At 45.1% G+C, this 24,733-nt stretch overlaps 1 protein-coding gene across 8 annotated transcripts in view; it reads left to right on the top strand.

The window, feature by feature from the left end:
• The window catches only part of SIPA1L2 (signal induced proliferation associated 1 like 2), a 216,965-nt gene that overhangs the window by 178,325 nt on the left and 13,907 nt on the right, over positions 1-24,733 (top strand). For 7 of the 8 annotated variants that reach the window (XM_036087312.2, XM_078077712.1, XM_036087309.2 and 4 more), the window contains 5 exons: positions 2,125-2,513; positions 9,060-9,284; positions 11,908-12,058; positions 13,728-13,947; positions 22,826-22,957. In XM_036087312.2, the coding sequence (XP_035943205.1) occupies positions 2,125-2,513; positions 9,060-9,284; positions 11,908-12,058; positions 13,728-13,947; positions 22,826-22,957 (1,117 nt within the window). Of the gene's footprint in view, positions 1-2,124; positions 2,514-9,059; positions 9,285-11,907; positions 12,059-13,727; positions 13,948-20,914; positions 21,013-22,825; positions 22,958-24,733 lie in introns of those variants that run through there. The other variant, XM_078077713.1, reaches the window with a different exon arrangement.

Here is a 24,733-nt window from a genome sequence, read left to right as displayed (position 1 = left end):
GAGGCATCTCAGCATTAGCAGTTCTGCCAGGGACTCTCAGCGGGGGCGAGGTAAAAATGAGTAAAGAAGTTAAGTTCCTTTTTTCTCCCCTTCTTGATTTATAAAGAACCTTAAAGAAAGGTCACACAGTAAATTACTGGCAAAGCCAAGATTATATCCTCAGCCTTTTGATCCCTGATACCCAGTGTAATAGTTACTAAATCACAATCCTATTTTTATCTGTGAACTCTTCACCCCCTTCACCCAGCATTAGCTGGTGGGCATGGCCAGAAACTGTGAAGCGGCATGTGTGGTCGGAGCGGCTCTGCCCATAGCCGGCCACTTACTGTGCAGTTCCAGATGGTTCCCAGTAATGCTTGCGGCTGCTAACTAACCTGCAGGCAGTGGTCCCACCATGCCCGGCACGTGGCTCGCGGTCATTTGCACGCGGTGTTTCATTTACTGTTCCTTTACTCTTCACCCGCTGGGTGAGCTTACAGGCCGCCGTCGCTCGATGAAGCAAAACTTTCTGTCGAACGTGAAAACATGAATTGTGGGTCGTTGCCACATAAAACCAACATTTTACTTTTATTTATTTTAAAGATTTTATGTATTTATTGGAGAGAGAGAGAGAGCGCAGAGGGAGAGTGAGAAGAAGTAGGCTCTCTGCTGAGCAGGGAGCCCGATGCGGGGCCCGATCCCAGGACCCTGAGATCATGACCTGAGCTGAAGGCAGACACTTCACCGACTGAGCCACCCAGGCGCCCTAAAGCCAACATTTTATTTTATTTTATTTTATTTTTTTTAAAGATTTTATTTATTTGATAGAGAGAGACACAGTGAGAGAGGGAACACAAGCAGGGGGAGTGAGAGAGGGAGAAGCAGGCTTCCCGCCGAGCAGGGAGCCCGATGCGGGGCTTGATCCCAGAACCCTGGGATCATGACCTGAGCTGAAGGCAGATGCTTAATGACTGAGCCACCCAGGCGCCCCTAAAGCCAACATTTTAAAGTAGCTTAGTTTTGAAAACTTGCAGGTGAAGAAATTTTACCGTGTTCTGACTTAGTTGCTTTTTCCGTCTTCCTTCAGGAGTCCTTGGCGAGCTTTACAGCGCGGGGGCTCGGGAACACATGTGACATTCCTGCCCTTAGCACTGTTGGGACCTTGTCTTGAGTCAGCCTAACAGTATCCCTAGAATTCCACCTTCACAAATCTCTAACGGTGGTTTAAACAAAGGAAGGCAGGGGTAGGAGTAGACCTGGAGAGTATCAGTGCGCTGAAAAGGTCAAGGGCAGGTGGGTGTGCGTAAGGAGCTGATGGGGTGGCCTGAAGAAGAAAAGCCAAGCCACTTTACGACAGGTCAGGGCATGGACTTGTCCTCACGATCCCACCCTTCGCTGGTGCTTCAGGCCTTGTAGGTGTTCCCGGCCTACGCAGAGGAGCCGTGTCTCTAGGGGCATCTCAGTCAGATGGGGACATCTTTTCTCTTCCAGGGACCGCAAAGAGAGCCCCTGCACACTAGCACCTGGGGCACCCGGTGACTTGGGCTCTCTCAGAGGAGTCACTTACACTACATTCCACTTTGCGGCTGCGGGACATTACAGTGTATGATCTTGCTGGGTCCGCATACCAATCATCTGAGCTCAGTGTTAGGAGCACAGAGAGGGGCTGAGTGAGGGGACAACACCGTGCCGCTGTGATTCAAACCCGAGTCATCTGCCCACACCCAGGGCTGGCACTGTACTTTGTCACAGGAGAATTTTCTTGGTAAAAGGCTGCTCTCCCCCTTTATGTAATTTTCCGTGTGCTTGCCCAGTCTGTGTAACACGTGTTGATTATTTTCTGGTTAGTGACACCGTGGTAATACTTCCGTGCGCTGGGCGCGAATAATTGAACAGAGCTTGAGAAGATCCCATTTAACTTAAAATGAATTGTGAGAGGAATTAGGAATCTGGGACTTCTGCCTCAAATCAGATTTTTTTTTTTTAAGCGAATTCTCTCCTTGCCTCATGTTGAAGAGCGAGTAGAAAGGGTTCAGGGGCGATCGTCTGGTCTGTAGCTTTGTGCATTTGGGTGAGACTAATCGTCTTCACAAAGAAACGAAGTGTGGGCTCTGTCTGAAGCCTTCCCATTTCTCTCTTCCCAAGATTGGAGACAAAAGTTGCTCCAGTCACTCCAGCAGCAACACGCTCTCCAGTAACACGTCCAGCAACAGCGACGACAAGCACTTCGGGTCTGGGGACCTGATGGACCCGGAGCTGCTGGGGCTGACCTACATCAAGGGGGCCTCCACGGACAGCGGCATCGACACGGCCCCCTGCATGCCCGCCGCGGTCCTGGGCCCCGTGCACCTGGCGGGCAGCAGGTCGGTGATCCACAGCCGCGCCGAGCAGTGGGCCGACTCGGCCGACATCTCGGGGCCCGACGACGAGCAGGCGAAGATGTTCGCGGTGCACAGCTACGCACCGGCCATCTCGGCGGGCAGCGCGGCCGACGGCAGCATGGGTGACCTCAGCGAGATCTCGTCTCATTCCAGGTCAGTGCCCCCGCCCAACGGGTGCCCCCGGATCCCGCGGGGGTTGGGGAGGGGCCTGAAACGGGAGCAGCAAGGTGGCTTGTCACCTGGCCGCCCAGCCACCTGACTTCGGGTGAAGTGCTCATTTCGGAAGTCTGATTGTGAAATTTGCACACCAGGAAGTCACTAGCGTGGCTGGTAACTTTACCTCCTCTTTTAACTCGAGAGAGAACTGCGCACAGATAGTAATTGCTTGAGTCGGGCCACTGACCTCTCTTTCCCAGTTTAATCTGTTCCTAAGTTATTGGGAGACGTGAACAGAAGCTGGACAGTACTCAGGTTAGAGCGCCCGGTAATTGGGGGCGCCCTGCATTGTCTGTGCATAGCTCTCCCCGATGAAGGCAGTGCCCGCGGCTTCTGTGTTCCAAAGGCCCCCTTACAGAACGGGGGACCCGACGTCGGAGAGTACATTCAGATTATCAGTTCAATTTCTTTTTAATAAAGACTCGCTAAATTTAAAGGAATTGTATTCGAAGTGCAGATGTTTAATACACAGTTACAAGTAGTTTTAAACTCTTACATGATGTAGGTCTGTACAACAGTTTTAAAACTCCTATAATTTGTGATTTCTGCTGTCAGAGATGAGACGAAAATCTATTTGTTCAGGTAGTGGACAGAATTTAACCCCTACACACAGACCACCCTAATTTCCCTTCTTGTCTGCAAGGCTTCCTAACTCAGCTCCCGGTTACTGTCGGGCTTTTCCCCCGAGCTCTTCTCAAGGCCACTGCTGCCCCCGGAACTTCTCCCTTCCTCCCATGGCCACCACCAGGGGCGGGGACTTCACGGGGTCTCGGCTTGAAGCCACGATGGGCAACCCCCTATGCAGTCAGCGGGCAGAGACAGGAGGAGCCACGATCCCATTCTCAAAGCCAATGTGATCCCATTCTCAAAGCCAACTTCCCTCCCCTGGAAGTCGTGCAAAATTATCTCTGTGAGACTTGCACACACATGCGCAAACTCACTGCCGCTGTTCCGCTTTTCTTGTCCTGTGGCTCACACCTTTATCAGTGTCTTAGTTACCGTTCGTGTCACTAGAAGGTGTTTATGTTACAAGTCAAACTCTCCACTAATCGGTTCACATGACAAAGGCAGTATTTTGGCTCCTGTGACTGAAAAGTCCAGAACTGTCAAGTTTCTTCTGCTTGCAGCTCCATGATACCACCCAAGACTGGGTCAACCTCCATCTTTAAGCTCCACATGATAGCTCCCAAAGTCTCAGGGGCCCCTCTTGGTCGAAAATGACCGTGTCACCTGCAGTCCCCCCGAGCCCATGCTCCAATGTCCACAGGAAGAAAGTGTGGTTCTTCTCTAGATTCGGCAAAAACTCTACCACCCCCATCTCCATATTATCACCTCACATCCCCTTGGCTTTACCACTGTGGTAGGGGGCACCACTGTCTGAGGCAGGCAGTGCTCCCCCTCGATAGGGCCGGTCCCCACCCCCCCACGCCCCTGCTGAACCATGCAGCTGAGGGGCAGTGAAGACAGCTGCTTCCCCAGAAGAAAATCGGGGTATTGTTTCACCAGGAAAAGGGGGAGCGGTTGCCAGACGGGAATCCTAAGGGTCCACCCACACTCAGTCTCCTTCTGTTGGGGCAGAGGGAGCATGGGATATGGAGATTATTTTCAAAATAGATGTTCTTACTACCGTTGACCAGGTCTCTTTAATAATTTGACTTAAAATACGTTTAGTGATAAATAACTGATATAATATAGACATATTAGCAGGGACTTCGGTTACCTGCGTTATTCCTATCCAACTTCCAGGACAGTTGAAAACTGGGTATACTATAGAAATCATCTTGGGATTTTATACCCACCTAATGTCTTGTTCAGAGTTTACAAGTTTTGTAAAACAGCTGACTTCAGGAGACCTTGTTAGACAAATGTAATGGGCATCGCAAATAGAATTTTGTAGCACTATTAAGGAAAATTTCTGGAAGCCGCTTTGAGAGCACATTCGTTTATAAATAGAGGTAGGGATATTTATAGGCATTTGAAGTGGATTTTCTTGAATACCTTAACCATTCATTAATTTAATGGGTGAGGCTATTAGAAAGTATATAAAAGTGGGAGATTGAATTTCTGATTGATTTTACTTTTTTCTACCACTTTAAGCTGAATGTGTGCACAGCTGTTGTGGAAATGATATATGTTGAGGGACTGGAATCTTTACCACCTGGCTGGGGTTTTCTTGTGGTTCTTAGCGGACGGTGACTTTGAAGCCACATTTCAGCTTATGCTGTAGGCTTTTGCTCAGTACGAAATTCAGTCATTAAATTGAATCTTTTGAATACTTCCTTCTGTCCTCTGACCTGTGCAGGAGAACTAGAGAAAATAAGACTTAAAATATTTTGAAGTTTTTAAAATACTTAAAATTTTTAAAGATTGTTTTATTTATGTATGTGTAAAATATAAGTATTTTATCTTGAAATACTTTAAGCATTAAATATATTGATACTTTACCTTTAAAATATTTACACTAAGATTTAAAGTCTCTGCAGGTGGAGGTAAAAGGAATTTTGCTCATGAAAGCCTCTGTCAGATTCTCTAGACCCTGAAGGGCCAGCGTGTTTGCGATGACAAAATCACCAGCCCCCTGCGTTCCTCTCCCGTCTCTGTTCGAGCTGATGCGTGGTCACCGGGGAGCTGAGGCCCAGCGCCCAAGGGTCTGGGTTGTGACTGGGAGTAGCCCAAGTAGCAGAAGGAGCAGAATGAACTCATTGTAGGGGCTGACGCCAGGGCTGACCATCCAGGCTGAGGTCACACCCCGGCCCCCACGCACTCTGGATCCCATCCCGTTTTACTTTCTGGTTAGCACTCAGCCCTGGCTGAAATGGTTTGTGCTTTCTGTGCATCTCTCCGCATACAACCGTAGCTCACTGGTACCTCCCTTCACCGGAGCGTCCCAGAGGCTGGAAGGCGCTTGACCTGTCCTGTTCATTGTGTATCCACAGAACTTAGTGCACTTCTCTGCACATGGTGGGCCTTGGACTCCTTGGGACACGAAGGAGGGCATATAGGAAGAATGCTTGGTAAATGCTTACTGACTGAGTTCATAAACCCACTGGGGGGTTTCCCCTGGAGAAGTAGGAGGCACGTGGGATCAGCCGTTCCCAGGTCTGGTTTTCAGGAGCCCAGATCAGTGCATGGCATGCTCTTAATCCTCAGACTCGGCTCCTATACCGCCAGCTCCACCAGCCCCAGCGCCCACACGCTTGCTCCCCAGCAGCCGTCCAGGAGGAAAGCAAGCATGGAGTTGTATATGTGGTCGGATTCCAGGACTGGGCTGAGGGAGATGGAGGACTTAAAACTCTTTAAGACAAGCTTCTGTGGCAGGTGGAGGGCTCCGTGGGAGTCATCCAGAAAGCAGGACAAGCAGACAAGCAGGATGCAGCCTGCTCTCTCTGCTGCTCAGACCTTTAGTTCAGCAGCCCCCGCCCCCCCCCCTTTTTTTTTTCTTTCTGCAAGGGCAGGGCACTTAGGTAAGAGCTCAGAACACAAAGTAGGATTCGTATCAGCCTGACCAAGGTTTTACAAAGTGAAATGAATCAACTGCAGAAAATAATAATAATTTCCTGTTCTGGACTCTTCTGCATATTGGCTCATATTATCTCTTGTTTATCATTATTCATACCCTTCTCTTAGTAGCAGTGATTGGAAGTTGGAGGTGAAACTGGAAAATAAGAACTTTAGTCTAGAAGGGAAGGATTCATGAAAAGCTTATTACCAACATTCTAGAATATTTACCCATTTCAGAGAAAACTTTTATAATGATGTTATTGCTGCTAAGCATAGAGTTTTGCCATATTACTCATCAAATTGATTCAGTAAATTTGTTCTTGGAGTTTAAAAGTTTATTTATCACCACATCAAAAACTAATGAGGTATTGTATGGTGACTAACATAACATAATAAAATTTTAAAATTAAAAAAAAGTTTATTTATTTTCTTTAGTAATCTCTATACCCAGCGTGGGGCTCAAACCCATGACCCCAAGATCTTCTTAGAGTTTAAGGTTAAGTATTTCACTCTTGGGGTAAAAGACAGTTTTAATCAAGTCTGAATTAGCAAAATAACTTTTGTAAAATGAATGGAAAAGCACAGAACGGTCTCTGACCCTGCTATCATTATTCATAATACATTCTCAAAAGATGTTCATTTTGGTCATTTCAGCAGGACATGTGAGTGGCTTATGCAGCATGTTAACTGTCCCAGACTTGGGGAACCCTAAGACTTTAACTATAAAACATCTCAGGGATAATCAAAGACTTCAAGGTACGTGATGCTTGTGGTAGCTAAAGGCAACGCACAGTCCTTCACTGGGCTCTGAATGGGGAAATTATTACCATAAGCATTATTGGGAGCAGTTGGGAAATTAGAATTTAGACTATATATTAGGTGATAGCACTGCATTAATGTGTGATTTCCTGGGTGTGATAATCATGTTGTTACCATGTGGGAGAACGTCCTTCTTATTTTTAGGGGCTCTATGCTGAAACGCAGGAGTGCAACTAATTCTCAGATGGTTCAGGGAGGAATATATGTACAGAGGAATAATGCAGATGTAGCAAGATAGTAACAGTTAGTGGCTGTAGATGAAGGATGGATGGGCGTTTTCCTCCTATTTTTATACCTTACCCCAGATCTGAAGTTTTTCAAAATAAGCAGCTTAAGGGGAAAATATACAGGCCTTCAGACCCCATTGCCTGGATGTGGAGCTTTCATTTTGGGAGGTGACTCCCGGGTGGGCACCCCAGCAAATGAAAAGAGTTCATTAGCTCCCTTCCTTAGTCCTTGCTTCTTCCTTGGGTCGCTTGGGGCTGGGAAGGCAGGAAACATCTCCCCCCGGATTCCACGTTCTAGAGCCCAGACTGAAGTTGCTTTGAGTCCCACGCAGGAACGCCAGACCTACCACCAGCAGCTGAGTTACTTCATAGTAGTAAATGAGATGTTTTATTTGTTTTGTTTTGTTTGTTTTTTAATTTTTCCTATACCACAGTGTCTCCAGCTATGTAAACTGTCAAAAATGAGTTGGTTTATTTTGTTACCCTACTTCCTTTCAAATGTTATAACAAGTCCATTTTAATAACCATTCTTAATTTGGACTTTTCTTTTTTACTGCCTGCATCATATGATACTTGCTTGATTATGTAGGTTGTTTAGAAAGGTGGGTGCTTATCAGGGGTTTCAGAATAAGGTTATATTTCATCCTACCAGGAGGCCTACCATAATTTAAACATTTAAATGTTTTCATGTTTGTAGAGTAATCCCCTGATCTCTGTTCTTATTCATTTTTCATAAAATGTTATATTGTCAATCTTCCTGAATTAAAAAAAGGTCTTTAGGCTTTTATATTTCAAGAGGTGGTTGTACAGTCAGTGGGGAGTCCTTCTAGCCTTAGGTTAAACACTGACTTTAAAAAATTTTGTTCGTTTGTTTTAGGGATTGCATCATTTAAATTTTATTTTGTGGCTGTTCTATCGTGTGGTCATACAGCAAACATGCACACAGCCACCAGATACGGAATTGGCATTTCTGTGTCAGAAGATCCCCGCGTCCTACCACCCACAGCCCCTTCTTCCTCAGTAGCCACTAACTCGCTTTCCTGATCGTCCTGCCCTCGCGTCTCCTCATTGTTTTACTAACCGAATATGTATGTTTCTGAACGCTATTTTGCCTGTTTATAAACTTCCTTTAAAAATGGAATCACACTTGACGAATTCTTTGTGACTTGCTTCTTTCTCTGCATGACGTCTGTGAGGCTCAGCCGAGTTGTTTGTGTGCTCAGCTCATTTATTCATGGCATATTCCCTTTACCCATTCTCGTTTATTGATTCACTGTCCATTTTGCTACTGATGATTCAGGTTGCACCGTTGGGGACCTATTAAGATCAGTCCTCCTGTCCACACTGTTACCTGTTTCCAGTTGCATCCGTGCAGGGGTCTATCTGCGGTGTCCACTGAGGAGCGGAATCGCTGGGTCATACGCCGTGCAGTGCACACCTTCGCAGGTCATGTCCAGACTGCCTTCCAAACTGTCTGACACACTTTTCACTCCTACCAGCAGCAGGAGGGCACCCATGGCTCCCCGGCCCGGCTAACACTGGACACTCACGGTCAGACACTCCCATGTTTACGCGTGTGGTGAGCGCGCCGTGATACTCTGTCGTGATTTACATTGGCATTTTCCGGACAGCAGCTGAGCTCGAGCACCTTCTTTTGGGTTTCCTGTCTTTAGAAGCATCAGTTTAAGTACGTTGCTTGTGTTTCTCTCTGATTTTCTTCTGATTGTTTCTAACATCCTTCCAGCCACAGGGGTACGGCTTTCACATGAACGTCCTCAGCCTGTGGAAAATTAGGCATTCTGTCAAGGCCCATGGTGGAAGGGCGGCTGGGTCTGCCTCATTCCCAGGGGTAACGCACGGTGGCCCTGAATCTGGAGGCATGCCAGCACTGCTGAAATCTGGTTCTATGACAGTCTTTGTCTGTTTTTCTCCTCAGTGGTTCACACCATTCAGGAAGCCCTTCAGCTCACTGTTCCAAAAATAGTGGGTCTCTGGATACATCCAAAGTCTACATCGTGTCTCACAGCAGTGCCCAGCAGGTCCCTGGGTCCGTGTCCAAGCCCTACCACAGGCAAGGGGCAGTGAGCAAGTACGTCATCGGCTGGAAGAAATCGGAGGGCAGCCCGCCACCTGAGGAGCCCGAAGTGACTGAGTGTCAGGGGTAAGGTGGCCGGCGGCTCGTCTTTAGGCAACCTTACACACTGTGGGGATTGACTAAGCACGTGTATTTTTCCCTCCGACAGAAATAGATTTTCTAAAAAGGAGTAATCTAGAAACATCTCTGTAAAACTTCTGAAATGTTAGCATTTATGTTTCTCTTTGAAAGTCTTCTCTTTCCTTGACGTTTGCATATAAAATCGAAAGAAATCCCTGTTCTTTATTCTTATTTCCAAAAAGCTGCCTGCAATAGAAAAGTCATGGTAATACGCTATTGATGGTGCAACCGTAGAGCCTGTAAATAAACAAGTTCAAGGACAATTTGAATTCCCACAGAGTCCGTGAGTGTGTTTCTTAAATTTGGTGTGTAAGTGACATCATCAAAGGAAAAGTACTCTACCTAATTTTAACATGACTTTGATTTCCTTTTCAATTGTTAAGTTTTATGGGGACAGGTAGGGAGGGATGTTATGTACCTGTTTGAAAAAAGAAAAAAAGCACCGATAATCTCTTTGATAGGACATGTGGAAACTGCTACTGTCTCTTTGAAGAGACAGGTAAAGAAATCACATTTCAAGGATACAAAGCAAGGGCAGTCAAATGCATTTCGCTATTCGTTTGCTTATTTTTAAAAGGACAGCCTTAAGAAAAAAAACCTCCCATGCACCAAATTATGAGGTCCCCGTGTTCGGCTGTGTCCACAAGTACTGTCAACACCAGCATGCGTGGAGGGTGCGCTGGGGGCTGCAGTGATTTTGTTTGGTTGGTAAACTAGTATCACTTTTTCCCCTTAAAACATGATCCCACTTCTTAAATAGGGAGAGCCTGATACTGCTTTCTCAATTAAAAAATCATTTGTGTTGAAACTAAAAATGGAATCTTCTTGTTAAAAAAAAAAGAACCATCATGTCAATAATTGCAGATGAGTTATTTAGAAAGGAATTTCATAGTGATAACCACCCTTTTGGACCATAAATGCAAATTCCTGATGATAACGTTGGTATTTCTGCCTCTTTAATACGTCTTCTGAGTGCTTCCCAGAAGTGCATCCCAAGCCTTTTAAGTTTTGTATGGAAGCACTGTTGGAGCGGAGGGCTCTCTCAGAGAGTCAGGAAAGGGTGACAGGTGCCCGTGTGGATGCTCTTCTCTCCAGAGCCCCCAGAGTTTGTGCATTTTAACACACAGGTTTGATGGCACTGACCTTCAGTCAAAGAAGGGCAACCTCAGGGGCATTGTGAGGAAGGGGTCTGTGCATGTGGGTAGCAGAGCATCACACGGGGTCAGTGCTAAGGCCAGGCCTCTGTGTGGTGGGCCGTACTCACCCTGTGGGGGCAACAGGCACCCCCGGCCTTGTCCAGCTAAGTCAAGGGCTCCTAAAACAAGGAAACACTCCATTTAATGTGGAAGTGATGAATCTAACACCTGCAGACTGCAAAAACAGTGTTCCACCAGATCACTGAAAGATGCTCGGAAAAGGATTAGCCGAGTAGAGTGTGTTTGTGCCACAGAGAACTACAGAATATTACCGTCTCATTGTACATAAAATAGAAAATCGGTTATGCCCTCCACAAGTTTCCAGTTATCCCTTTAAAATCATACTGTGGAACGCTCACTGATTGAACCTGACCCACCTCAGAAACAAAGCAAAAGCCACAGAGACTTCCAGATAACCATTGTTAATTTTGAGCATGTCTGTGTGAGTTTCTTACTCTGGTAATTTCCCAGCGAGCTCTCGCCCTGTGACATGATAGCCTTGCTTTTGAAATAGAGTCATCTCAGTAACACGTGACAGTAACACCCAGGTCATCCTCTGCGGCCTGCTGCCCTGGGCCACGGATTCCTGGAACACGACCTTGCAGGTCGTGCGGCAAGGACCGCTCACCTCCGCCCACGGTACAGCCACTGATGATTCCCTGTGTCCTCAGGAATGTTGGTTGCTCAGATTGCATTTCCAGAGTAAACCTTTCAAAGATGACTCCCTGGTTTTCTCCCTGGAAAAGAGCTGAAAACAGTAATTCTGTGAGACAGTCTTTTGTTGTCCGTAAATACATTTTTATATCCTGATAATTAAGGGAGACAGCTGCTTTCTTTATCCAAACGGCTTTGCGGAATTGCTGATAATAAAACATGCTTGGCACACGCCTGAATCGATTACTTGTAAACTTCAGGCTCCCTTGGGTGCCTCTCTCCGTGTCGCCCGGGTGAGATGTGGGGGTGTGGCTGTCTAGCCACAAGAGAAGGCCTCTCTCGAGTTTCTAAGAAACACAAGGAAGCGTGCCTGCAAAGGACATATGATAATCTCTGATGAATTATTGAAAATGTGTTTTCTGACCTGGGCCTTTAAAAAAAAAAAAAATGGGCTCTATTTTTTCCCATCCAGGGCTTCGGGGATCTGATCTCTTTCTGAATTATTCAGAACTCTAACTTTGCAGTTGAGCTCCTTTCAAAGATGTAAAATGACGTGGGGGTCCGGCGCAGATGCAGCGACGGTGAACTGACTTAATAATTAAGCATCATGCGCATGAGTATGCGGTTGTCGAAACAGCAGATTTCAATCCTTCAGGCTACAGGCACTTGACAGAGAGACTGACCCCTGCTCTTAATTTCCCCTCTGGTTTGTTCCACAGGCTGTATGGCGAGATGGATCTCTTGTCCGCAGCAGCTCAGCAGACCGTGGTGGGGGATGCTGCTTCAGAAACTCAACACGTGCTGTCCAAAGAAGACTTCCTGAAACTGATGCTACCTGACAGTCCCTTAGTGGAGGAGGGGCGAAGAAAGGTTAGCGACTTCCAGGAGGCCTTGAAGTTACCAGAAATACTCAAGAAGGGTCTAAAGAGACTCAGAAGTTTCAGGAACCCCACCCGCCCACAAGCATTCTCCCGTGATTCTACCTGTTAGTCTGTGCGTGGCTGACCCTCTTCAGGGTTTGTTGTATCGGTTAGCAGAGCAAGCCTGGGAGAGGTTAGGAAGGGCAGCTTTCTAGCATGGATAGAGAGGACAGGGAATCTGGATATTTTCCCTTCTAATCCGGAGCTCACTCTTATTCAAATGAAAAGAAAAAAAAAAAATCAGGCATTGCCATGTTGACTGTGATCAGGGTAAACAGCAAGTCTGTCTGCTTCTGTCTTCCCTATAATAAAACAATACTGCAATTAACCTAATTGTGTTCTTAGAATAACACTCTAATTAGATACTACCTCAAAGCCGCTTTAATCTAATGCGCCTGTAATCATGTTCTGAAGGACCTGCTGGTGTGTGTGAGGAGGGAATCCCAGAAGAAGTCAATCATAATGAGTCCCCTTTTTTTTTCTAAACTTGTATCCAATCGTGCATGTTGTACTCTATAAGCTTGGGTGCAGACCATTGTGCAAAAGTGCAAATAGCTTTTCTTTTTATAGGAATAAACTTCTCCTTGGCATGTGGGTCTCCCCCCCCAAGACAAATCACCTTCTTTTCATAGTGTAAATTTAACTTTGTAGTCTGCACACATTCCAGTTACCATTCATCAGTTGGACAGGCCTGACAGAATGGAAGGAACACATACAATAGAAATATTTTTAGCCTCCTTGCTGCACTCACAAATGTAAATAGCCACTTCTGTATTTGTTTGATGCAAACATTCTGGCTTTTACTGTTGTTTATATAAAAGGAATGTGGTTCAGTATGCAGAAGAAAAAGTTGGAAAGTCAGATTCAATTTCATTTTTCTTGAGTATTGGACCACTTGCTTCTTGAGTAAGAATTTTCCTCACCCTATCTGGGAGTTAACACACAGTCATTTCAGTGGTTCCCTTAAATCTGGTTATGATCGGTTTCTATAGCTCCATTTTCAGTAATCGTAATGGACTTTTGTGGCTGATGACTTTTAAGTAGACAAGAAGATTTTCTTGGACTGATAGCACTTTTCTTGAACCTGTTTGCATGGCCTAGAAAGCTACCATGTTCAGAATTAGTTTTATTATTATTTAGATGAGCTTGAACCTCCCATGCAGTTGATTGGTACAGAAATTGCCTAATCTGAAAACGTAGTCATTTCAAATTAAAATCAAGCCAGCGCTATGTATGCTTTTGAATAACTGTGCCAGAAATTGCAACTTCTACATTTCCAGGAGCACTGCTCTGAGGTTATGGAGGTTCCATTTAACATTTCAGAATTAATAAAGCCGTGCATATCTAATTCGTGATCATATTTCACAGAATGTCAAAGGAGGAAAACATTCAAATCCAATAACTGCACCAGGGCCGTGGTGCATGTGCTTGGATGACCCACACGCCTGGTTTAGCATTCCTGAGCTAATGCTCTGTGCCTGCCTGTCTGCCTAGGGCGAACCCAGAGAGCAGGGTGAGCGAGGGGTCTGTGTACCCCCCAGATTTATTCCAATCAGTTCCATGCTTTCAACTCTTTCACGTCTGTCTTCCCCCTTCTCCCCTTACATTTAAACCCCTAGTTTTCGTTCTATGGGAACCTGTCTCCACGACGATCGCTGTACCGCACCCTCTCGGATGAGAGCATATGCAGCAATCGGAGGGGATCTTCCTTCGGCAGTTCTCGAAGTTCAGTACTTGACCAGGCCCTGCCCAACGACATTCTGTTCAGCACCACCCCGCCCTACCACAGCACGCTGCCCCCCCGGACCCACCCTGCACCCAGCATGGGGAACCTGAGAAGTAAGTGCAGGGTTGCGGGGGGGCGGGTTGCTGAGTTTCTGTGGGTGTGGGCTCTTCAGGTCATCTCCTACAGAGGTTTGGGGGGTTTGGTTTATTTTTTAAAATAAATGTATTATTTGGTATCTTCTTTTTTTATTATTAATTTTAAATATGATAAAAAGCACCAGAGTGGACATTTTCTAAAAGTTAAGCAATACCGGGGGCACCTGGGTGGCTCAGATGGTTAAGCATCTGCCTTCAGCTCACGTCATGATAGGACTCCTTACTCACTGGGGAGCCTGCTTCTCCCTCTTCCTCTGCCTCTCCCTTCCCCCACTTGTTCTCTCTCTCAAAGTCTTTAAAAAAAAAAAAAGTTAAGCAATACTACCAATTTTGAAGAAAATTAAAAACCTCATTTTAACATTTTTATCAAGTAGTGGTCATATATCTACAGATACCTATATGTGTGTGTGTGTGTGTGTGTGTGTGTGTATAGGTAAATATCTTAGCTATTAAACTCATAAAAAGTATCTTAAGACCTGACTTTATAAAGAAGAACCTATGGCACAGGAAGTAGATACTCTGGTGGGTAGCCTTCTGTTTCTGTTTCTTCTCGACATTACATACCCAGTGGCGGTCAAGGTGGTAGACGGGCGTCAGGAGACCCGGGTCTTTAACCGGGCTCTCCCCACGGGCGGCAGCATGTCCTCAAGCTCATCCCTCAGCTCTCTGCGTCCGGTTTCCTCCCATTTACTGCTCACAGATTGATGAGGCAATTTCTGCATGATTTTCCTTCACACCCTGAAATTTTTGATATTTATATAGTGTCCGTTTCTTATTAATGTGTCAGAGTTTAAGGGTGATAATTATTTTTACACTAGCTTTATTTTCTTTCTTTCAGGGTTTAATTTCTATTGTACAGAAAGAATGAGGATTTAATCAGAAATATATTCATTATCAGGTTTTTTTTTCCTTGTTTCATCATATAAAGCATTATCTTTAGAACCAATTTAAACTTCATCATACACATAGAAGTCTCAGGCTAAATGAAATAAAAGTTCTAATAATGCTTCTTCTGATGTGTAACCTAATTGGAAATGAACCTTGTCTCATAAAATTCTTAATCTATTTCTTTAAGTAACATAATAGCCTACCTATTATAACGAGTCCATTTGCCTAAATTGAAGAAACCTTTAAACTCCTTCTTGATGACCATATGAAAGGTCAAATACATTCTAATAACCTAATAATTCTCTAAATGTTTTTCCTTTTTTGTAAATAGATAACTTTAATGTTCTCTTGAAAGCCTTCATAAAATCAGTGAAACTGTTTTCTTGCATATGTAATTTCTTTTATTTAAAATGCTTCATGTGTGGTCATGAAACCATCCATGGCCTGTGTGTTGATGTAATTCTTCCATCCTACCCTTTACTTGCTTCCATATGAAAGATATGTATCCTTTTTTTTTAGCTTTACTTTTTTTTTAGCTTTATTTTTTTTTTTTAATGAATTTTTTTTTAGAGCAGTTTTAGGTTCACAGCAAAATTTAGCAGGAGGCTCAGGGAGTTCCCAAATCCCCCTGTCCCCACACAGTTATAGGCTCCCTCCCGATCAACATCCCTCAGCAGGATATATTTGCTAGAATCCGCAAACCCGCACTGATATATTATCATCACTCAGAGCCCATAGTTTACATTAGGATTCACTCTTGGTGCTGTACATTCTGAGGATCTGGACAAAGTAAAATGACATGTACCCACCATTACAGTATCATACAGAATAATTTCATTTCACCTAAAACTCCTCTGTGCTTTGTTCATCCCTCCCTCCCCCATACCCCTGGCAACCACTGATCATTTTACTGTCTCCCTTGTTTTGCCTTTTCCAGAGCATCATATAGTTGGAATCCTACAGTGTGTAGTCTTTCCAGACTGGCTCTTACCTCCATGGCTTTTCATGGCTTGAAAGCTTACTTCTAATCTTTAGTGCTGAATAATATTCCATTGTCTGGATGTACCACAGTTTACTTATCCATCCACCCACTGAAGGACTGCATCCTTTCTTAGTATTTTCAAAGCATAAATGCACAAGTAGGATACCTTACTTATTCACTATCCAAGTTCAAAACTGCCTTAACTTGTCCTCATTGTCCATTTCTCTAGGAAAAGCAGTAAGAGCCATCCTTGCCATTTGCTCTTTAATGAAACCTCATCTGTCAATGAGACTGCTCCAATTTACCGTAGCAACTCCTCAGAAAAAATTCTCTCGGTTCAATGAGTGAAATGACAAAATGTAAACAAGGGAGTGGGCCATAATTTGCGTTGATGTGTCTGACTCCTGCACTCACCTGGTGTGTGAGTACACTTTTTATCTCCTCGACAGACTTTAGTCATCCTTCCCTTTCTGTGGTTTCAGGTCACTCAGCAGACTAGCGGTGAGAAGATCCTGCTCTTGGAATGTAGTTCAAAACTGGGAGAACAGATGTCTAGTGAGCGAGAAACGAGGACTACTTGAGGTCGTCCAGTTGTTTCTCTTAGTTTCTCAGAGACTTAGCCTCACGTGAAAGCTTGGAGGGGAGGTCAGTTCTGTCCAACTTCGAGCACTGGATGGCCAAGGAACCACATAGGAAGAGCTAGGCAGAAACTCAGAAAGCATACATGTGAAGCTTTAAACCTCGAGCATTCCTAGCATGGGATCCTCAGAGAGAGAGTCTGTCCCTAGTAGAGACTCGTTCCTAATTTGGAGGAAGGATAGTGCAGAGAAAGGGTCAGCAGTTTCATCTCCTGACAGCGAATATTGCTGCAGCTTTTCTATGGGTATCTGTAACAATAATCACAGGCTTCTCGTTCAGATATTTTTAGCTGGTAAATGTCCCAAATTTGAACCTGTCTCTGAGTCTGTCTTCTCTAGAGACCGAGATCTTAATTCAACCTGGTGAGACAGGTACTTCACAAACACATTTTGGATGTGATTCATGCCATGATTCATGTATATTTCCTGTGAAGTCACTGAAATGTGCTGTATCATTGTGTCCTCAACTTGGAGGTGTGAAACTATGACCTGATCAAGCAATTGAAAATAATTCTGAAATGTTTCTGCATTGCAGTTAGGGCCTTTGTTTTCCTTACGAGTGGATTTCAGAACAAATTTTTTTCAGTGGCCCAGATAGAAAAAAATGGGGAGTGGCCCTTTGGACACACAGTTCACAGGCCAGAGAACCAGTGATATTGAAAAGCTTTCCCAGTATCCTTTTCCTCCTTGACCAGTTGGGCACCTGGCTTTATTCAGTGCAGTCCTGAGCACTGGCAGATTCCCAACATGTTTAAAGAGAATTCCTGATTTTCTTTTAATTTATTTGTAATTTTTTTCTTGGTAAATGTTTATTATAAAAATTCTGCCGTTTTACGGGCGCCTGAGTGGCTCAGTTGGTTAAGCAACTGCCTTCGGCTCAGGTCATGATCCTGGAGTCCCGGGATCGAGTCCCGCATCGGGCTCCCTGCTCGGCAGGGAGTCTGCTTCTCCCTCTGACCCTCCTCCCTCTCATGCTCTCTGTCTCTCATTCTCTCTCTCTCAAATAAATAAATAAAATCTTTAAAAAAAAAAAAAAAAAAAATTCTGCCGTTTTAAATACTTTTTTACAAAGAAGGCTATGAATGTAATTTTAAGACAATAACAAGACATACCAATACTCTTAGATCTGCAAAATGTCATAAGAGACTCTATCCTGAACAGAACTGCCACAGGTTGATTAAAAAATCTGTCTTCAAGATTAAACAATATTTGAAATGGGAAGAGAACCTTCAAGAGGATAATATGAAGGCCTTATTTATGTAAATATTACTGCCTACTAAGAAGGCTCACATCCTTCGTGTTCCCCTCCGAAAACTGTCGCTGTTCCCCTTATTTTTCCTTTTTTAATTCTTCTTTTCTTTTTCTTTTTCTTTTATTTCGATTCCAGTATAGTTAACATACAATGTTGTATTAGTTTCAGGCAAACGATATAGTGATTAAACAATTCTGTACATTACTCAGTGCTCATCAGGATAAGCATATCCTTAATCCCCATCACCTATTTCCCCCATCCTCCCAGCCACCTCCCCTGTGGTGACCATCAGTTTGTTCTCTATAGTTAAGAGTCTATTTTTCAGTTTGTCTTTTTTTTTTTCCTTTGTTTATAATAATTCTTAAATCCTGCATATAAGTGAAATCATATTGTATATGTCTTTCTCTGACTTGTTTCGCTTAACATTATACTCTCTAGCTCCATCCATGTTGTTGCAAATGGCAAGATTTCATCCTTCTTTATGGTCAAATAATATTCCAGTGTCTGTGTGTGTGTGTGTGTACACACACATACATACCACATCTTCTTTATCCATTCATCTATCAGTGGACACTTGAGCTGCTTCCATAGTTTGGCTATTGTAAATAATGCTGCTATAAACATAGGGGTGCATGTATCCCTTCGAATTAGTGTTTTCATATTCTTTGTGTAAATATCCGATAGTGCAATTACTGGATGATATGGTGGTTCTATTTCTAATTTTTTGAGGACCCTCCATACTGTTTTCCACAGTGGCTGCCCCAGTTTGCATTCCCACCAATAATGCATGAGGGTTTCTTTTCCTGCACATCCTTGTCAACACTTGCTGTTCCTTGTGTTTTTTATTTTATCCATTCTGACAGGTATGAGGTGATATCTCATTGTGGTTTTAATTTGCATGTCCCTGATGATGAGGGATGTTGAACATCTTTTCATGTGTCTGTTGGCCATCTGTATGCCATCTTTGGAGAAATGTCTGTTCATGTCTTCTGCCCATTTTTAAATTGGATTATTTGTTTTTTTGATGTTGAGTTGTATAAGTTCTTTATATATTTTGGATACTAATCCTTTATCAGATATGCCATTTGCAAATATCTTCTTCCATTCAGTAGGATGTCTTTTAGTTTTGTTGATTTTTCCCTTGCTTTGCAGAAGCTTTTTATTTTGATGGAGTCCCAATAGTTTATTTTTGCTTTTGTTTCCCTTGCCTCAGAAGACATATCTAGAAAGAAATTGCTGTGGCTGATGTCAGAAATTACTGCCTGTGCTCTCCTTTAGAATTTTAATGGTTTCAGGTTTCATGTTTAAGCCCTTAATCCATTTTGAATTTATTTTTGTGTTTAGTGGAAGAAAGTGGTCCAGTTTCATTCTTTTGCATGTGGCTGTCCAGTTTTCCCAGCATCATTTGTTGAAGAAACTGTCTTTTTCCCATTGCATATTCTTGCCTCCTTTGTCAAAGATTAATTGACCATATAGTTTTGGGTTTATTTCTAGGTTTTCTATTCTATTCCATTGATCTATGTGTCTGTTTTTGTGCCAGTACCATACTGTTTTGATTAGTACAGCTTTGTAATAGAATTTGAAATCTGGAATTGTGAAACCTCCAGCTTTGCTTTTCTTTTTCAAGGTTGCTTTGCCTATTTGGGGTCTTTTGTGAGAATTTCTGTTTTTTTATGGAGATCAAAGCTCTCCAAGGAATGGTAGAAATCTTCCTATGAGCATAGACTCAAAAGAGTTCTTAAATTTCAAAAGATAAGAACAGAGCATCAACTTACGTGTGTTTCCAAATCCTGTAGTTTTGACCTAGGCACCTCCCAAAGGATGCCCCTTGAAGCTTAAATAGAGGGAGAGTTTAGAATAAATGAAATGAGTATTTTCCTTATAATTCAGTACTCATGCAAGTTGCTGCAGACTCCAGTATAGGCTCAGCATGTGGGGCGTAGGTGGTAAGAGCTGCTGATAGGCAGAAGATGACCCTTGCTACAGTTGGCATTACAGAAGGCATCCGTGGACCGTCAGCAGCAGGGCAGGGTTTGACTGATTCCATAGGGCACTTGTTTCTTTTTCTTCAAATGTTCTCAATCTTCCCTGGTTTTTGGAGCGGAATTGCGAAACCCTAGCTATCTGACCATCAGGAAGGCTCCTTGGCATTTATAACAACAAATAAAGTCGGACTCGGTAGAGATAGGGAGCCCTTTCCAGTCGCAGATAAACAAACAGGAAGCCACAAGATCAATGTCTGGGCTGGAGAGCAAGGGCCCGGGCATCGGTGTCTGGACATGAGCCATCCCTGGGAATCCACAAGCCACTTTCTTCTTTGAATTGGCCAAAAAAGCAGTGTGTGCTCCTGATGGAACGCTAGCTCTGAAGAGCCAGATTTGAAGTAACAGGCTTTGATAACCTAAGACAAGTGGTACTTTTCCTTCCTCCTCTGCAAAACTCTGGAAGCTAGCCAATTACAGCTGCCGTGGTGTGCACCAGCAGTGGGAGTGGCTCACCTGCCTGCACCATACCAGACCCCCCCCCCCCCAGCAGCCCCAGCAGCCCCAGCAAGGCTTATCTGCTTGCTCACTGGGCTCCTCAAGGGCTCAGCCTGGCTCTTCCTGGTCATCCTGTCCCTGGGGGCTAACATAGTACCCAGTGGTGCTTGGAATGTAGAAGATGCTCAGTAAGCACCGTCTAGGTGATGGCAGTGGTGATACCTAACGTCCATGAAAAGTATTACAAAGGATTTGTGGTGGTTTGGAGTCTCAGGCAAAAAAACAGTAATTTTTTTTTTTTTTTTTTTTTTGCCAATTATATAATTTTCCAAACAACTGTAAAGAACTCGAGGTGATTTTCATCATGATAATTCAGAGGAGAATTTAGGTGCTCTTACGTCATTTAAGGAGACCGTCATTGACACAAGGATCTTCCTGCTCAGTGACAAATGATGGATTTTGATTTAAATCCCTAGAGCTTTTCTAGCAGAACTGTGTTCTTCATCCAGCAGCTCCTTATCATCATTGGAGTCTCAGGGATGCCACCTCCTAAGATAAGCCCACCCCCAACATGCCCTCAGGCTCCTCAGTCCCATCCCCCTGTTTTGTTTTCTTTGAAAGACTTGTCACTACTTGTATTACCTTGTTTATTTGTTTACTGTCTTTTCCCCCCATCTCTTGTAAGGTTCCAGAGAGGATGGGCCTTGTCTGCCTTATCCACCACTATCCGGAACACAGTGAACACAGTGTGAGGCATGTGGTAGTCACTTAGTAAATACATCACAGACAGGTCAGTGGATACGCTCCAAGTAAACCCTGGGGGAAAGGGGACTTCTTCTAATCTACTGATCATCTTTGCCAGTTCCATAGTCTCCAATAAACACAAAAGTTCCATTCACAAACTGGGGAAAAGGGGATATTAGTTTGTAGTGAAGAAAGACAGGGGCACCTGGGTGGCTCAGTCTGTTAAGCATCTGCCTTTGGCTCAGGTCATGATCCCAGGGTCCTGGGATCGAGTCCCACATCGGGCTCCCTGCTTCGCAGGGAGTCTGCTTCCCCCTCTGCTCTGCCTGCCTCTCCCTCTTTCTGACAAATAGATAAAAATCTGAAAAAAAGAAAGAAAGACCACTAACTGTATTTCCCTCCTTTTGCTCTCTGCTTCTCCATACAAGCTGGAGGGAGTTAGCATGCCCTGGGCGTGCCTCTGGTTGTGAAACTTCACGCCCTGAGACCTTCCTAGATCCGGAGTCATCACGTGCTTTGCAAGTGGTCTCCACGAGACTTGCGTACAGGGCGGCAGCGAGCAGAGTGGTTCACCTGCCTGCTGGGTGAATAGCTGGGTGCACTCGCTCACTCACTCACTCTGGGCTTTGGCTTCCTGGCCACCAGGATCAGATGTGTGCCATGGCTCAATGACAGATGGCCACAGATCATGGAATTTCAGGCTGCTCAGGAATCGTCAAAGCATCCCAAGACTGTCAGTACTCCGATGGGGCTTGGGGAAGGTGGCTGAGAGCTGCCTGTGAAGGTGTCAAGCAGGTGGAAGACCGTTAGTGCCCTTCAAGGTCAAGGTCAAGGTCAAACACCACCACTCGCTCTCTGTCCAGATGCCAGCCTTTCATAGCTTCCCCAAAGGGTGTGGGAACAAAAATTACAGGTGCATTGGGTTAATTATGCCCCTTATTTAACTTAATTGCAGGCTCAGACAGCCAGGTGGTCATTATTTTGATTGGTCTCATTAGGCAGATGTGTTCACAGGCAGCTGCATGCCGGGTATGGGGCAGGTTCAGAAAAGACATGTCAGAGACAGTCTGGGTGAAGCCTTTGAAAAATTTGTCCTCAGAGGCGTAGTGAGTTCTAACAACTAGTCTTATCACTGACATAAACACTTCCAGTCCCTAAAAGGTCCATTTGTACAGACAAAGGACAGACAGAATTCCGTGCTGGACGGCGAGGGGTTTCTGGTTTAGCCAGTGATGAACCAGCTCAGTAAGTCAGCAAAGCAGTCCAACCCCCGTATTTGTGCCTAGCATGAGGAAGGACCGCCTCTTCTCTTTCTTGCCCGTCAATAATGAAGACAAAGTTAGTCCTCCTGCATTTTTATAATAAACTGATATTTGGGCATCTTGAACGTGTGGTGCTCAGCTTACATAACTGCGTTCTGGAAGCTTTTTAAACCATCAGGCTAGAGAAAGATTGTACCAAACCGTGTGTACACTAGAAGTTTGCAACACTTGAAAGGGGAAAGTAATCCTGCAGAAAACAGGAATCAGTCCTGCAGCTAGTCAGACGCAGATGGATGTCCTCCAGAGAAATCCAGCCTGGGAGGAAGCTGCCTGATTTCAATACTGCACCATCGAACCGTTCTAAAATTCCTTCCATCCCAGGGCGTCGCTGGCTGACCTTGAAATGAGTCTGTAGGTCACGGGTTCTCTGCAAACCATCCTTCCAGCCATGTGTCTTTTGGATGATGGCACCGTACTGTCGCCCTTTTCACTGGGGGCCAGAGATCTGTAAGAAGTTCCCCAGCTCCTTGGAGGGGCCGCCCGCACCCGCATTGCCATCTGACTGACGCTCTGGCTTTGTTTCTGTTTAGATGAGTTCTGGTTCTCCGACGGGTCCTTATCGGATAAGTCCAAGTGCGCAGATCCTGGCCTGATGCCCCTCCCGGACACGGCCACGGGCTTAGATTGGTCCCACCTCGTGGACGCGGCGCGGGCGTTTGAAGGTAAAGACTCGCAGCCTCCAGGGCCTGGGACGGCAACATAGGGAACATGGCTGTATTTGGGATTGTCTGAGTTATGGTTTTGGATACTTGGCACATCTTTGTGGATGAAAACTAGCAGGGGAAGGCTTGAGCTGTGACTAAGTACATTTCCTTAGGGAGACGGTGCCATTTCATGAAATGAGCACTGGGCAGAGGACCCCAAACCTGAATTCCAGATCAGGCACCAGCTGTGACCTGGGACAGGTCACTTTTCCTCTTTGACCTCTGTGTTCTTACCTGGCATGTAGAAGTGAATATGTAGGACACAAATCATCTCTTTCCTCTGAGTGTGATGAGGGGATCTAGAAGGGAAGGGCCTTCAGAGGACCTGGTTTGGCGGGGCTAGCACATGCAAGAGGGGTCTGGTGGCTTGGCATAAACACAGATGCAGCATGATTTGCCCGACCTGAGCCCCTGGCTCTCCCTGTCTGGGCCTCAGCTTCCTCCTCCAACAGTGTGGTCGCTGAGGGTAGCTGGGCACACCCATCTCTGAGGGCCCCTCCAGCTGCCACACCAACGTGAATTTTAGAAGGAAAATTTCCTGCTCCGTGGGAAATACCCTTTTCCCAGCTCGCAGGTCAGGGCAGACCCAAACAAGGAAGATGCTTCACCTGCATCCTCAGGACTGTCATACCTGTGGGTACGGGGGCAACGCATGACCCAGGATTATGACACGCCATTTGCTGGTGCTGTCCTTCTAGGATTACAGCTGCTCCTGGGGTGACTGGCAGAACTGACAAGGGAGACAGGCCCATTTGAGTAGGGCCCTCCCTGTTCGAGAATCCCCGTGCGCCTGGGCCATGGAGTTCCATGTTCGCAGCCGTCCCCACAGGAGGGGCTGCGGCCGCCTGAGCAGCCCATCTCTTCTCTCCTGCTCTAAGTAATTGGGATCAGTGCCTCCGGTCCTAAGCTTTGGGGGTGGGGCAGGGGGGAAGCTGAAGGCTACTTGCAGGCTAATTCAGACACCTGGGATGTTTAGCTCCAGTAGGTAAGTAAAGGGAATCTCTGTTAGGAAATTTCTGCAAAACGAACAGGCTCTAAGTGCTCCCTTAATAGGAGTGAGGGTCCTTGGTTCACCTCCTTGCAAAGTACTTATTCCATGTGGAAGCCTCAGAATGCCCCATCTGCTCTGTGATGTCGCCTTCATTCCCTTGACATTACCCGAAGTTGGTTCTAGAACCCCAGGCCCATGGCCCAGTTACTTCCTGGGCTTCCAAACTGACCTAGATGCACCTTAGCCCCAAAGGACAGGAGCGCTGTCTTCACCTCTGTCCAGAGCAACCCAGGCAGCAGGTAACAGCATTTTCTCTGGCATGTTTTATACACACTGTGTTGTCTTACTGCCCCCAGGAGAATATAAGAACATCTATTCTGTCCTCTGCGGTTTTCTCCACTGCATAAATATTTGCATGGTACTTACCAGGCTGAATTCTGCTTTATTCACTTGTCTGTGTCTTCTTATTAGGTGATGAGTATCTCAAGAGTAGGCTGCTTGTTTTATTTATCTTGTCTTTATTTAACAAGCACATGCCAAGATAACTCAATGAGAAGAGCTAGTCCCGAAGAGTATGTAGGTATCAAATGCACAGGGACCTGAGCTGTACCAACTCAGGGCATAGTTTTTGACCTCTGGAGGTCCATTTGCATTTTATGCTCATTTTTTTAAAACAATATTTATCGGCTTATCTCTGGATCCATACCCCCCCCCCATTTCTGTCTTTGCTTGGTTCCCTTCTA

Source organism: Halichoerus grypus, chromosome 7, assembly GCF_964656455.1.
Source record: "Halichoerus grypus chromosome 7, mHalGry1.hap1.1, whole genome shotgun sequence".
In the NCBI taxonomy this organism is placed as follows: domain Eukaryota; kingdom Metazoa; phylum Chordata; class Mammalia; order Carnivora; family Phocidae; genus Halichoerus; species Halichoerus grypus.
Note: the sequence above shows the minus strand (reverse complement) of the source record. Positions and strands in the feature narration are given on the sequence as shown.